Source organism: Pelodiscus sinensis, chromosome 2 (assembly GCF_049634645.1).
Source record: "Pelodiscus sinensis isolate JC-2024 chromosome 2, ASM4963464v1, whole genome shotgun sequence".
In the NCBI taxonomy this organism is placed as follows: Eukaryota; Metazoa; Chordata; order Testudines; family Trionychidae; genus Pelodiscus; species Pelodiscus sinensis.
The window spans coordinates 62,831,809-62,847,720 of NC_134712.1; the positions used below are offsets into that span (position 1 = coordinate 62,831,809).

General features: G+C 43.5%; 1 protein-coding gene across 4 annotated transcripts in view; it reads left to right on the plus strand.

The window, feature by feature from the left end:
- Positions 1 to 15,912, plus strand: part of TOX (thymocyte selection associated high mobility group box) — a 295,231-nt gene that overhangs the window by 271,549 nt on the left and 7,770 nt on the right. For all 4 annotated transcript variants that reach the window (XM_006113630.4, XM_075920651.1, XM_075920650.1 and 1 more), the window contains one exon: positions 6,785 to 7,171. In XM_006113630.4, coding sequence (XP_006113692.2) covers positions 6,785 to 7,171 — 387 coding nt within the window. The remainder of the gene's footprint in view (positions 1 to 6,784; positions 7,172 to 15,912) is intronic.

Below are 15,912 nucleotides of genomic sequence, written 5' to 3' on the forward strand. Positions count from 1 at the left end.
AAGTTGAGGGTTTTTTTTCTGATGGCCAATGTATTGTGAAAAATGTTACTGTAAAAGTATTTATATACATATATATATAATTTGGTAGTTCTAAAATTTTGAAAATAAGACTAAATATATTGCACAGCTATTTTCAGCACCTGGACATGTATGTGTGTGCATGAATGGACATGTACAGATGTGGCTGTGTAAGGTCCTACCTATTGACTGTCTGCAGAAACAGGGTTTGAAAGTCCAAAATAAAATAAGTGTAACCAATTTTAAAGTTTCTACTTACACTTCTAAAGTTTCTACTTACACAAGTGAGGACCAATACTCATCAGCTGAAACTAACCTCGGCTTCACTTGACCAGTTCCAGTATTACTTTCATGGAAACAGAGATGGGCATTTACTCATTATTTGTAGAATAAAAGTTTTGACCCACTGAAGTTAACAGGAGATTGTCTATTAACTTCATTAGGCCTTCTATCAGACCCATGGACTGCTGACTTAGAAAAAACTTACCCTTGCCTTATTTTCAGTCACTCAGCTGCTGTTTTATTTTCTACAGAAGTGAGGTCAGAAAAGCCACCTGTGTCCAGAAAGCAGAAACAACTCAAAATGAGAATAAAAACTCTCACTTACAGATTTCAGTTTCTGGGTGCCTCTTGAGGTTTACAAATGATAGTCTCAAAAATCAGCTACAGAGCTAAGGAGCCAGGTGAAGTTTCCCCTTTGAGGGGTCCAATAGGGTGGGGGCAGGAAACCCGGGACCTCCCTCTCCACCGGGTCCCAGCCCAGGTCTCTGTCAGTGGTGGGTTTGTCCCACCACTAGTTCAGCAGGGAGCTCTCAGGGATTTCAGTTCCCCCCCCCCCCCCCCCTTGGGCTGCTTCCCACCCTGACCAGGATTGCTGATGTCTTCCCCACCTGTGTCCTCCGAGCTGGGCCCTTCCCCATCTGGTCTCTTCTGGCTGGTCTCTGCCGCAGCATCTGCCTGCTGCTCCTGCTTCAGAGCTGTGTCAGCAGCTCCTTCCTCTGAGGTGGTCAGGCTTGATTGAGCATTTCCCCTGGCTTTTATACTGGTCCTCCAGTTGGACCAGGGCTGTGGGGGGGGTGCTCTCTTGGTCATATAGGCCTGGTTAACTCTTGCCAGCCCAATGCAGGATGTGTGTGTGTGTGTGTGTGTGTGTGTGTGTGTGTGTGTGTGTGTGTGTGTGTGTGTGTGTGTGTGTGTGTGTGTGTGTGTGTGTGTGTGTGTGAGAGAGAGAGAGAGAGATTCATTCCCAGCATAAGCCTGTGCAACTGCCAACATCTAATGTCCTGGTGTCCTGTGAATAATTTAGTATAAAGGGCCAAATTCATCCTTTATACAAGTGCATTGAAAGTAGTGGAGTTATGTTAGTAATGAGTGCAGAATGAGCACATAACACCTGATCACTACTTGATTGGAAAGACAGGATATAGGAGGCTCCTATCCTTCTCCCCAGAACATTGCCACTCACACACACCCTTTAGGGAGGCGCACCTGACTTTTCTGGCAAATTTGGGCATTCGTCCTGTTTGCTCTTAACAGCTCATTTGGCAAAAGCAAACAAGATAAATGCCCAGTTTTGCCCCTCCCCTCCAAAAAAGGGTGTCGTGTGGGACAGGGACAGGGCTTAAAAAAGGAACTATCCCAGCCAAAATGGGTTATATGGTCATAATAAGACTTTTCAGATTAGAAAAGAGGAGATAAAGGGGGATATGATATGATAATGTTATGGAGGTCTTATAAAATCATGGCTAGTGTGGAGAAGTAAATAAGGAAAAATTTACTTGCCCCCATAATACAAGAACTCAGGGTCACCAAATGAAATTAAAGGTAGAAGGATTAAAGCAAACAAAAGGAAATATTTCTTCACACGACGCACAATCAAATGGTGGAACTGCTTACCAAAGGATGCTGTGAAGGCCAGGTCTTTAACTGGGTTCAAAACTGGGTTCACCTGCACATTGGAAAAAATAATCCCAACTATATATACAATATGATGGGGACTAATTTGGCTACAACTGCTCAAGGGAGAGATGTTGGTGTCATTGTGGATAGTTCTCTGAAAACATCCCCTCAGTGTGCAGCGGCAGTCAAAAAAGCAAATAGAATGTTAGGAGTCATTAAAAAAGGGACAGAGAATAAGACAGAAAATATCTTATTGCCTCTATATAAAACCATGGTGCACCCACATTTTGAATACTGCGTGCAGATGTGGTAGCCTCATCTCAAAAAAGATATATTGGCATTGGAAAAGGTTCAGAAAAGGGCAACAAAAATGATTAGAGGTTTGGAACAGGTCCCATATGAAGAAAGATTAAAAAGACTTGGACTTTTCAGCTTAGAAAATAGGGGTATGTCTACACTACAAAGTTAATTCGAACTAACAACCGTTAGTTCGAATTAACTTTGATAGGCGCTACACATACAAACCACTAGTTCGAACTTAATTCGAACTAGCGGAGCGCTTAATTCCAACTAGGTAAACCTCATTCCACGAGGACTAACGCCTAGTTCGAATTCAGTAGTTCAAATTAAGGGCTGTGTAGCCACTTAATTCGAACTAGTGGGAGGCTAGCCCTCTAGTGGGAGGTGGCCACTCTGGGCACCACCAGGGAAACTCGTCTGCCCTCCTCCCGGCCCCGGAGCCCTTAAAGGGGCACGGTCTGGCTACGGTGCCCGTGCCAGGTACAAGCCTGCCAGCACCCAGCCAGCAGACCCTGCACCTGGCACAGCATGAGCCAGCCACCTGCTGCCACGCAGCCCTCCGCCTCTTCCCGGGACCAGGCTGGCGGCTCCCAGGAGCCTGCCCGGGGTTGCAAGAGGCGGGCGCCTGCCTGGTTTAGTGCAGACATCGTGGACCTCATTGAGGTTTGGGGGGAAGCCGCCAATGTCCACGACCTCCGCACTAGGCACAGGAAAGTGGCCATATAGGGCAGGCTAGCTGCCAGCCTGGCCACCCAGGAGCAGGTTTGCATGAAAATCAAGGTGGTTGAGTGAGACCCCGACCCTGAGCCCTGATCTTAGAACATAAAAACATAAGAATGGCCGTACTGACTCAGAGCAAAGGTCCATCTAGCCCAGTAGCCTGTCTGCCGACAGTGGCCAACACTAGGTACCCTGGAGGGGATGGACCAAAGACAACGACCAAGCCATTTGTCTCATGCCATCCATCTCCAGACTTCCACAAACAGAGGCCAGGGACCATTTCTACCCCCTGGCTAATACCACTCCGTGGACCCAACCTCCATGAATTGATCTAACTTCTCTTTAAACTCTGTTATAGGTCTAGCCTTGACAGCCTCCTGCAGCAAGGAGTTCCACAGGTTGACTATTTGCTTTGTGAAGAACTTTCTGTTATTAGTTTGAAGCCTGCTACCCATTCATTTCATTTGGTGTCCTCTAGTCCTTCTATTATGGGAACTAATGAAAAACGTTTCTTTATGCACCCTCTCCACACCACTCATGCTTTTATAGACCTCTATCATATCCCCCCTCAGTCTCCTCTTTTCTAAACTGAAAAGTCCCAGTCTCTTTAGCCTCTCTTCATATGGGACCTGTTCCAAAACCCTGATCATTTTAGTTGCCCTCCCCTCTCCCACCCTCTCTCTTCCCCCTCCCACCTCCTTTTCCCAGTCTCCCCCAGTTTTTTCAATAAAGAGAGTTTCTATTTTTGAACACACGTGTCCTTTATTTTGTACATCAGGAAGGGGGGCTAGGGAGGGGTAAGTGGAAGCAGGTGAGGGAGGAATGGGGTATGAGCCCCTGATGGGGAGGACTGGGCTGGCTCTGAGGGCTCCTCGGGGTGGAAGCTCTCCTGCAGCCCCTTGATTGTCCCCCCCCCCCCCCCCCGATGGCAGCCTGCGGCAAGTGCAGCCGGGCTGATGACCAAGTGCTGTGATGTGCCGAGTGTGGGCACTCAGGGCACTCCAAGCCAGGACTGCTTTGCAAGCGGGGAACCCCTGAGAACTGTCTGTCCGGGGTGGGGGTCGGGTCCCTTTAAGCACAGCCCTCGGCTAGCCTGAGACAGCAGCTCCACGCTCTAAGTCCTAACCTGATGCCCTGCCAGCACTGCTTCCGGCCATCCTTAACCTCGGTTCAGGGTCCACTCAATGTGGACATGCTAGTTCGAATTAGCAAAACACTAATTCGAACTAGTTTTTAGGTCTAGATGCACTAGTTCGAATTATCTTAGTTCGAATTAACTAATTTGAATTAAGTTAGTTCGAATTAGTGCTGTAGTGTAGACATACCCGAGGAGACTAAGGGGTGGCGATATGATTGAGGTCTATAAAATCATGACTAGTGTGGAAAAAGTGAATAAGGAAAAGTTATTTACTTATTAAATGTAATTAATAGGCAGCAGGTTTAAAAAAAACAAAAGGACATTTTTCTTCATTCAGTGCACAACTTGTGGAACTCCTTGCCAGAGGATGTGATGAAGGCTAGAACTTTAACAGGATTCTAAACAGAGCTAGATAGATTCATGGAGGTTAGGTCCATCAATGGCTATTAGCCAGGATGGGTAGGAATGGTGTCCTTAGCCTCTGTTTCTCTGGAGGTTGGTGACAGGGGAGGGATCACATGAGGATTACCTGTTGTGATCCCTCCCTCTGGGGCACTAGGTATTGGCCACTGGGTTACTGGGATACTGGGTTAGATGGACCTTTGGTGTGACCCAGTATGGCCATTCTTATGTCCTTATACATTTATGGAGGTTAAGTCCATCAGTGGCTATTAGCCAGGATGGGCAAGGATGATGTCTCTAGCCTCTCTCTGTCAGAAGGTGGGAATAAGCAACAGGGGGTGGATCACTTGATGATTACCTGTTCTGTTCACTCCCTCTGGGGGATCTGTCATTGGCCACTGTTGGCAGACAGGATACTGAGCTAGATGGACCTTTGGTCTGACCCAGTATGGCCATTCTTATGTATCATGTTTCATTTTGTGTATTTGTGCATCTGTCTTTATATTAGTCTATGAGAGTGGGGGCATGCATATTGTTCAGAGAGAGAAAGAGAGAGAATTGCATTTATTTTATCATTTTTATTGAATTGTCCTTAGTTTACAGGAGAAAATAAGTTTTGCTGCTTCAGTATTGAAGCTTGACATTTGGGAAAATAAAGTTATAATCTTTTTCATTGTATATCATCACACATAATGAACCAGTTTCTGTAATGTGCATATTAGCTGATTGTTGGTGATGGATCATACATCAGAGAGCATACAAATAGACTTTCACAGGCTCATCTGATGCTCGAATTTTGAAAGTAACATGAAAACTTATTTTGGCTTGTAAACTGGACAAACATGATGTGGTGGTAGAATAATGGTATTGACACATGACTTCTTTTTCCAGTTACCATTTTTTCCAACATGTTTCACTTTTCACTGGTTATAAATACTGTACAACCTTTCCTTAACTGCTACATTATTATTCGGGTACCTACCATAAGCACCAGGTGGTTAATCTTTAACTCTATTTGGCATTTACTAGAACACATCTAGTTTACAATTCAATTAGAAGTTCTAAGAAACTGAGTGCATGGGGAATTGAATACATTTAGTATAAATTCAGAGTAACAACGTATAACCATTAGAACTCTTTATTGTTGAAAATGCTGCATAATAACTGCTTTAAGAAAACAAGACAAACACCGCAATTATTTTGAAAGGGTCATTTATTTTCTCTATTTTGGTGCCAATTGAGATAATTTTCTTTAAACATTATATAGGCCAAATGGTACCATCAGTCTTTAAGAAGAACTCCTTCATTAGATTCATTGGGAAAGTTCTAATTAAAATTAATTTTTCATGACACCTGTATTATTTCCAAATTTACAATCTACAAAATACAGTTGATGTGGACATGCATATAATCCTAACACCGAATATTGTAAAAATAAAATGTGCCAACACTGGAACTTTGATTTGACTCAGTAACACACAGTAGTGCCCAGTTCTGCCACTCTTCATCACAATACTTGCCTCTTATCTAGTGCTTTCATTAGTAAATATCAAGGGTCGTTATTAATGAGGCCAGTATCGTTATTCCCATTTTACAGATTTGGAAATTGAAGCATTGAGCTGGGATGTGCCTAAGATGACCCAACAAGTCAGTAGGAGAGCCAGGAATGGAAACTGAGTCCAAGCCTCCTGAGTCCAGTCCACTGCTCTATTCGCATATTGCCCCTCACAAATGATCTTTCTTCACATGAGTGATCCCATTGACTTTCAGGGGCTCATAGCAGAAGTAATGGTTGCAGGTTTAGATTCATGTTTTCATTTGCTGAGTAGCTTATCAGGTCAGTAATATCATGTCCACATTTTGCAATGTCAAAATGTCAAGCCAGGAAGCAGAGGTGCAGTCTTTACTGTAGTGATGCAAAATTTGTCTGGTATGTCAGAGTTAACTTTATTTCTTTAAATATACTTTATTTATTTAAGAATAATAACCCGTCACCACTGTAAGGACATTCTGAGTAGCATCTCCATGACTGAAATATGCTGCTTTCATAAAGGAATTCTTATAACGAGTAGAGAACTAAAGGAAAACATGAGTATTTTTTTTAGAACAACATTCTCTGGAATTCTACTGGAAAGTTACAAAACAGTGTAACTTGCCACTGCATGGTGCTTCCAAGTATCATTGCAGAACATGAACGTATTTTGGTCTGGGATGGAATGATGTGGAGGTTCATTTGTTCAGTAAATAGATCTCAGAAAAACAGCTGTCTCTAAAGACTGTTTGTTTGTTTGTTTGTTTTCTCCACAGAGCTACACCGAACCTGTTGATGTTAAGCCATCGCAAGCGCCTCAGATGATGAATTCCAAACAGTCAGTGTTCCATGGGCCCACACAGGCTCATTCTGCACTGTACCTAAGCTCCCATTATCACCAACAACCCGGAATGAATCCGCACATAACTGCCATGCACGCTAATATCCCCAGGAATATTGCACCCAAGCCCAACAACCAAATGCCAGTGACTGTTTCCATAGCAAATATGGCTGTGTCCCCACCTCCACCACTTCAGATTAGCCCACCTCTCCATCAGCATCTTAACATACAGCAACACCAGCCAATTACAATGCAGCAGTCCATTGGAAACCAACTTCCAATGCAGGTCCAGTCTGCTTTACATTCTCCTACAATGCAGCAAGTAAGTTCTCAATCATGAGCTTTCAAGCTTTTTGGGGAACAGTTTCATGTGAGCAGAGCCCCTAGGGTTGCTGATAGAGGAAAACAAAGGGAGGATACTTTCCCCAGGATCTGGCAATTTAAAAGAGCCTGGGCCTCCGAGCTGCCATGGCTGTTTCCATGGCAGCAGCTGGATTCCTGAGTAGTACAGTCCAGGTTGCACTGAGATCTGGCTGGGGGAGGTTAACCCCCAGTCCTGCCTCTCCCACCCGGGACCTCGCCCCTTCCAATGGACCCAGAGCCAAGCCCCCATTCCACAGGGTCCAGCAAAGTCTGTTGCCAGCCTTGTGTGCCCCTAAAGATTGGCTCCTGGAAACTAAAATTACATAACTCCTACAGGAAAGGGAGTTTATGTTACAAAAGTTAATTACTGTTACTTAGAGAAATCAGCCTGTGAGGGAGAAAATAACCTAAGGAATAGGTGAAAGTTAAGGATTTACTTAAGAAAGGTTGATTTAAAGACATAGTTTACAAAGCTATTGAAAATAAGGGACCATTTCCCGATGTTCATATTAAAATTGTATTTGTTTTTATATCAGTCCCTGCTCTAACAAATTCCCATTGAATTTTAGTGGGAGTCTGATTGAGTAAGGCCATGTTTATATACTGGGTACCTCAAGATATGGACTTTCAAGTGCCAGTCCTCCGGTGTTGTAAAGATGTACACCTTCATTGAAGCTAAATAATTTTATGGAGGATAAGGCTCCCAGTAAATAAAGTTTTATATTCTAAAATGTAGCACAGCATTCGTGATTTTGGGGAGGGGAGTAAGGTGGTGTGTATCTTGAGATCGCAAGATTTAGATGTAACTGGGCCTGATTTTCCATTTCACCTTCTGTAATCATTTGCATCATTGTAAAGTGAGTATAAAATACTACCAAGTTATAGTGGTGTATTTTATACCCACTTGTTATAAATGGTCAGGCACGGTGTGGGACTATCGAAAATCAGATTCATCATTGTGTTTCACGCTCAATGTTTTCTTCTCGTTTTTGCATTCTTCCAGATTTCTGAAATATCCCGTTTGCTCATATAAATGCCCTGTGTACACAAAGCTTGGGACACAATTTATGTATACGGGTTTAAAAATCAGGCTGTGATTATTTAATGGATAACATGATGTTATTTAATAGTGCAGAAGTTGGATGGTTTTAAATAGCATATGTGGTTATGGCACCATGATCACCATCACATAAATGTAAACACTGTTGTATGGTGCATTATTTAAAAATTACATAACATAAAATATATTAAATAAAATATGACTTCAATAGTGGCCATTACATCATGTTGAACATTTCCCAAAAGGAGAGGGAAAAAGTGGGATTACTACTTTTGGTAGATGTTGCATGTATTTCAACAGTGTGAAAAAAGTGCCACCTTTAACAAATCCTGCTGGCAATGATATGTTGTAATATGCTGTGTTGTGCCATGTGAAGCCTGGGGCATAACATACGCTGTAGACAATAGGCATCCTGAAGTCCATAAGTAGATTTGCATTATACTGTATATTTTGCTGTACTGACATAACATAAAAATGATAAAAATATTGTAACCCTTTTTTCTTTCATACTCACCACAAAATTTAAAAAGCGGTTTAAAATATGGTGTCTAGAAATAAGGATGGGAATCATTTACCCATATTGCACAGACAAAAAATCTGACATGTCTATCAAAGATACCAAATGCATTATCAGGCACCTGGGATATGGGCAGTCTAACCTAGAGGTTGAGTAGGCATCAGGCTTAGCAGTTGGAGCATCAAGAACTGAGCATTGGAAATTGGGGGCTAGGGTCAGTGCTGGAGGCAGTAGTCAGAAAACAGAGCCAAGAGTCAGGCCAGAGGTTAGGAACTGGTTACCACAGCTGGGAGTCAAGTGATCAAAGCCAGAATCTCCAGGGCAATTGGAAAGGGGAGTTTTCAGCCAGGGATAGGGCTGTGACAAGTCAGGATGCAAGGTAGGGGAAGCAGGAACAAGGCAACACAAGAATAGTCACAGTGATGAGCATGAGCACAGAAGCTGCATTTTGCTGGTTTAAGAGCCAGTCTGCTGGCCCTTCCAGACAATCTGGTGGTGTAGTTTAGGGATTTTTAAAGTTGGGTCATGGGCCCACCTGGATAAGCCACTGGGGGGCCACAAGGTGCTTTGTTTATCTAAACGTCCATAGGCATGGAGCCTTATAACTCCCATTGGCTGCGGTTCATCGTTTCCAGCCAAGGGGAGCTGTGGGAAGCGGTGCTGGCTCAGAGGCTACGTCTAAACTACACCCCTCTGTTGGCAGGGATTTAAATATCCTGTGCTTCATTTGCATAATTGCGTCATGGCGCTGTTTCGAACCAGTGCCATTTCGAAACTGAAACTGCAGTTTAAACGTGGTTTTTTCAACAATGGGGCGCCTTTTTGAAAGATCCTGTACTCCTAGGAAGGATTGCACATGTCCGGTATTTTCTGAATTTTTCTACCGGACAGAGGGTGCAAATACTGGACTCTCCGATAGAAAACTGGACACCTGACAACCCTACCTGTGGATCAGGTATCAGCTTTACACCATTGACTTCACTTGGGTGTTGTCAAGGATTCTGGCTGAAATTCAGGGGTCGGGGGAAACACGTGCTTAGCCTGTTGGCCCTTTGAAAGGATATTCATCCCTTCCTTCCCTCTGCAGACATTGGTGCACCCTCCTATTCACTCCCCACTCTTAAACGTTCTGTGCTCTGTTGGACTGTGCAGAGAAGGATGGGGACATGGTGTTGTCCTGTCCCAGCCACCCCTTGCCCTTACTCGAAAGGCTAGCCTAGGGCTGACACTGGAATTAGTCCAGCATAGCACCTGCTTGCCTCATCCACCTCCTGATAGCGATGACCCTGTGGTGGGGAGGAAGGCTCTTTATCACCTCTGTCCCAGCTTTGTAAACATGCAGGATCAGCTGAAACACGGCTTTTATTGTCTAATGCCCAGATAGTGTGTTAAGAGAAAAAAAAGGTGGAAGATTAATGTACACTGTTTTAAAAAAAAATAATGGCTCATTTCCGTATACGTTTGGTTGTTGGGGCTTATTTTAGAAAATAAATGTATACTCCAATGTGATTGCATAGCCTGCCAGAAATAATAGTCTCATTTTTTCTACTATGTATTTTATAAAATAAACTCATGGCCCTGCTGTATATGTCCAGATTTCTTCCCCTTTTTGTTACACTATGTCTTCGAATGAGGTCAAGAGAAAAAAATCATTAATATCTGTCAACTTCCTTTATAACCTTAAGGGAAAATCTTTGTATGATATCACACAGACAGATTTTCAATTTCCTTGTGTAATAAACAGATGCTTTAGGATTTGGATGTAATTTAAAGGTTTAAAAAAAATCACATTGAGATTGATGAATAAATCAGTTGTGAAGACAAAAACATTGATGCCTGTTGAAAATACCTCTCCAGACAGGCAGGAAATGAAATTAGTTCCCAGTAAAGTGTGGAGATGAGGATCACTGTTTAGTTCTGCTGCAGGCTTTTTAGGACTTGCTATAGTGGTGCAACAAAACTGTGAGGGCTAGAGAAATCTAATTAAAGAGCAAATGTCCCTTCTGACACCAAATTAATCTTTATCAAGTTCCCTATTTTTATTTCAATCTGGCACACGAAAATGAAATTTAAAATTCTAGGCATGTTGCAAAACAGTTGGTGATTTTTCTCTTGAGTATTACAATGCAAAACATTCAGCATTGTTTAATTAGACCTCTAAGCACTCATTTTCTGAACACTTTTTATTTCATCATTGTGTGTTAAGGAGTTACATAAATAATGCACAAATATTTATTACAAGCCTAATATGAGGCTGTCTTCCTATATTGGACATATATATATTTGCAGCATGTGAAAAGGCTGAAATATTTAATATTTACGTTTTGGATATGATCATAATTTTTTGGCCCTTCATTTTGAGTAGTTCTGGAATTCTTAAATTATATTTCACTTTGGTATATATGTGCTCAGCAATATTCATATTATAATAACCCCACAAAGCCTTAACTAAGATCAGAGCCCCATTTAGTCAAAGACTGTTCATACAGAATAAGAGTTCTTAACTTGAAGCGTTTACAATTTAAAGGCATGTCTTCACTTCAGTGTTAGCTTGAGTGATGCCTAGAACCCAGTTCTCATCCACACACACAATTCTCAAGTAAAATGGGCCTTTAAAGTAAAGCTAACTGTGACCCATGATGGGTCAAAGCTCAAGGACTATCTGTGCTGAAGGCAGAAATGCATTGGAGACTGCTGTAATCAAAGCTCTCTGTGCAACTTGAGTGTTGTTTGAGGCTCTTTTGAGTACAGTAAAATTCCATTAGTCTGGCATCCAATGCTCCGGGACTCCTGATGGTCCGGCACCATCAGGAACCCAGAAGTGCTGGGGCAGCCGGACAGGCTTCCCCCATTTAGCTGCTGCTGAAACTGACCAGCAGCTGAATCGGGGAAGCCAGGAGCAGAGCAGCTGGGGTGCTGCCGGGTTGGTCTCATAGCACTGCCCCTCGGGGCTGCGGGACCAACCTGGCAGCACCCCAGCTGCTCTTGGGGATGCCTGGGGCAGAGCAGCTGGAGTGCTGCCGGGTTGGTCCCGCAGCGCCAAAGGACGGCGCTGCGGGACCAACCCGGCAGGACCCCAGCTGCTCTGCCCCAGGGGTCCCCGAGTCAGCCGCTGCTGAAACAGATCAGCGGCTGATTCCAGGAAGCCTGTCCTTTGGCGCTGCAGGACCAACCCGGCAGCACTCCAGCTGCTCTGCCCCAGGCATCCCCAAGAGCAGCTGGGGTGCTGCCGGGTTGGTCCCACAGCCCCGAGGGTCAGCGCTACGGGACCAACCAGGCAGTACCCCAGCTGCTCTGTCCCAGGCGTCCCCAAGAGCAGCTGGAGTGCTGCTGGGTTGGTGCCGTAGCGCCGCCCCTAGGCGCTGTGGAACCAACCCGGCAGCACCCCAGCTGCTCTATTGCAGGCATCCCTGATTCAGCTGCTGCTGAACCTGACCAGCAGCGGCTGAATCAGGGACGCCTGGGGCAGAGCCGGACTATCGTAAGGGGGGCTATGAGGGATCCGGAGTGGCATCCCCTCCCACCCCAATCCAGACCCCTCATAGCCCCCCCTTCTGATAGTCCGGCATATCTGATAATCCGGCACCCCCTGGGTCCTAAAGGTGCCGGATTATCGGAAGTTTACTGTAGTTTGTTATTGTTTGCTCTGTCCCCTGAGGTGGGCTGATGGAAGAGTTGAGGAGAGCAGATAACTTCAGTGGAGCCCAAATAGACATGACAGATCAAGACTGCAGAACAGGAAGAATTATTACCCCTGTTTTATATATTGGAGAACTGAGGCACAGCAAAGCACTGAAGCATAATCATACATTTCAGCACAGATAATACCAACTCTGTGGGTATGTCTACACTACCCTCCTAGTTCGAACTAGGAGGGTAATGTAGGCATACCGCACTTGCAAATGAAGCCCGGGATTTGAATTTCCCGGGCTTCATTTGCATAAGCGGGGAGCCGCCATTTTTAAATCCCCGCTGGTTCGAACCCTGTGTAGCGCGGCTACACGGGGCTCAAACTAGGTAGTTCGGACTAGGTTCCTATTCCGAACTACTGGTATAGGAATAGGAACCTAGTCCGAACTACCTAGTTCGGACTACCTAGTCTGAACTACCTAGTTCGAGCCCCGTGTAGCCGCGCTACATGGGGTTCGAACCAGCGGGGATTTAAAAATGGCGGCTCCCCGCTTATGCAAATGAAGCCCGGGAAATTCAAATCCCGGGCTTCATTTGCAAGTGCGGTATGCCTACATTACCCCGCTAGTTCGAACTAGCGGGGTAGTGTAGACATACCCTGTGAGACTAATCACATGTATAAACTTTGCAAGATTGGAGCTAAAGTGACTTATCCAAGGTCACACAAGAACTCTGGGGCAGAGCCTAGAATCAGAGCCCAATTAGTATCAGGCCAGTGTCTTACTCACAGAACACTCCTTTCACTCTCAAGATTTGTATTTGTCCTTAGTTTATTACTTTAGCCAAAGTGCTTCTAGTGTTGTATTGTTGTTCTCTTCCTCTGACCTTGAGGAACCATCTGTCTTAGCTGTGTATATGTTTGTTTCATAAAGATGGTAAAAGATCATTGAGAAGCATGTACCTCCAAGGTACAAAGATAATTCTAAATGCCTGAGAGCAAGCTCTTTTTTATAGTTTCCTCTTTTAACAGAATTAGCAATGTCTCTAAGACCATGAGGCACTTCAGCAATGTGCGGGGGTGGAGGGCAAAACTGTCTCTGCACTCCCAGAAGGGGCAGAACCTCAGGTGGAAGAAGCTTGGGCAGCCAGCCCACAGCACTGCAAGGATGGTGCGGTGCCCCCTCCCTCCGCCACCCTCAGAGTCAGCCAGAATGGGCAGTGTGGAACTCTGGAGCATACCATGTGGGGCTCCGTTAGCAATTCTAAAGGGCCATCATCATAGTAGTAGTCCCGGATTCTTTAGAATCACTGAGCCCCAGGGCAATTGTCCTCTTTCCCTCCAACCACCGCCATCACCCCCTAATGTTGGCAGGCCTGCCCAAGACTAATGTTTTATATACAATTTATTATAATGTAACAAGACCCAATTCTATGGTTTTCAATCAAGAAAAACTCTAAGAACATAAGAATGCCCATACTGGATCAGAAAAATGGTCCATCCAGCCCAGTATCATGTCTTCCATCAGTGGCCAATACCACATGCCCAGAGGGAGGGAACACAATAGGTAATCCTTACATGATCCCTCCCCTGTCATCCACCTCCAGAGAAACAGAGGCTAGGATCACCATTCCTACCAATCCTGGCTAATAACCATTGATGGATCTAACCTCCATGAATCTATCTAGCATTTTTTGAACCCTGTTAAAGTCCTAGTCTTCACCGCATCCTCTGGGAAGGAGTTCTACAGGTTGATTGTGCATTGAGTGAAGAAAAACTTCCTTTTGTTTATTTTAAACCTGCTGCCTATTAATTACATTTGGTGACCCCTAGTTCTTATATTGTGGGAATAAATAACTTTTCCTTATTCACTTTTTCCACACTAGTCATGATTTTATAGACCTCTATCATATCGCCATCCCTTAATCTCCTCTTTTCTAAGCTGAAAAGTCCAAGTCTTTTAAATCTCTCTTCATATGCAACCCATTCCAAACCTCTAATCATTTTTGTTGCCCTTTTCTGAACCTTTTCCAATGCCAGTATATCTTTTTTGAGATGAGGCTACCATATTTGTACGCAGTATTCAAGATGTGGGCATACCATAGTTTTATGTAGAGGCAATAAGATATTTTCTGTCTTATTTTCTATCCCTTTTTAATGACTCCTATCATTCTATTTGCTTTTTTGACTGCTGCTGCATACTGAGTGGATGTTTTCAGAGAACTATTCACAATGACTCCAAGATCTCTCTCTTGAGTAATTGTAGCTAAATTAGTCCCCATCATATTGTATGTATACTTGGGATTATTTTTTCCAATGTGCATTAGTTTACATTTATCAACATTAAATTTCATTTGCTGTTTTGTTGCTCAATCACTTAGTTTGTTGAAATCTTTTAGAAGCTCTTCATAGTCTGCTTTGGTCTTAACTGTCTTGAGCAGTTTGGTATCGTCTGCAAATTTTGCCACCTCACTTTATACCCCATTCTCTAGATCATTTATAAATAAGTTGAATAGAATTGGTCCCAGGACAGACTCATAGGGGACCCCACTAGTTACCGCTCTCTATTCTGAAAACTGACCATTTATTCCTATCCTTTGTTTCCTATGTTTTAACTAGTTTTCAATCCATGAAAGGACCTTCCCTTTTATCCCATGATAACTTATTTACTTAAGAGCCTTTGGTGAGGGACCTTGTCAAAGGCTTTCTGGAAATCCAATTATAATATAATTACTGGATCCACCTTGTCCATATGTTTGTGACCCCCTCAAAGTACTCTAACAGATTAATAAGGCATGATTTCCCTTTATAGAGACCATGTTGACTTTCCCGCAACAAATAATGTTCATCTGTGTGTTTGACAATGTTATTCTTTACTATAGTTTTAACTAATTTGCCCAGTACTGATTAGACTTACTGGCCTGTAATTGCCAGGATCACTTCTCGAGCCCTTTTTAAATATTGGCGTCGTATTAGCTATCTTCTGGTCATTAGGTATGGAAGCTAATGTAAAGGATAGGTTACAAATGATAGTTAATAGTTCTACAATTTCCAATTTGAGTTTTTTCAGAACTCTTGAGTGAATGCCATCTGGTTCCAGTGACTTGTTCCTGTTAAGTTTATCAGTTTGTTCCAAAACCTCCTCTAATTACCTCAATCTGAGACAATTCCTCAGATCTGTCACCTAGCAAAAGAATGGCGAAAGAATGGCTCTGGTTTGGGAATCTCCCCAATATCCTCAGCCATAAAGACTGAAGCAAATAATTCATTTAGCTTCTCTTCAGTGACTATCATCTTTGAGTGCTCCTCGATCATCCAATGGCCCCACTGATTGTTAAGCTGGCTTCCTGCTTCTGATGTACTTAAAAAACATTTTGCTATTACTTTTGGAGTTTTTGGCTAGCTGTTCTTCAAACTCCTATTTGGCTTTTCTTATTATATTTTTACACTTAATTTGACAAAGTTTATGCTCCTTTCTATTTTCCTTACTGGTAT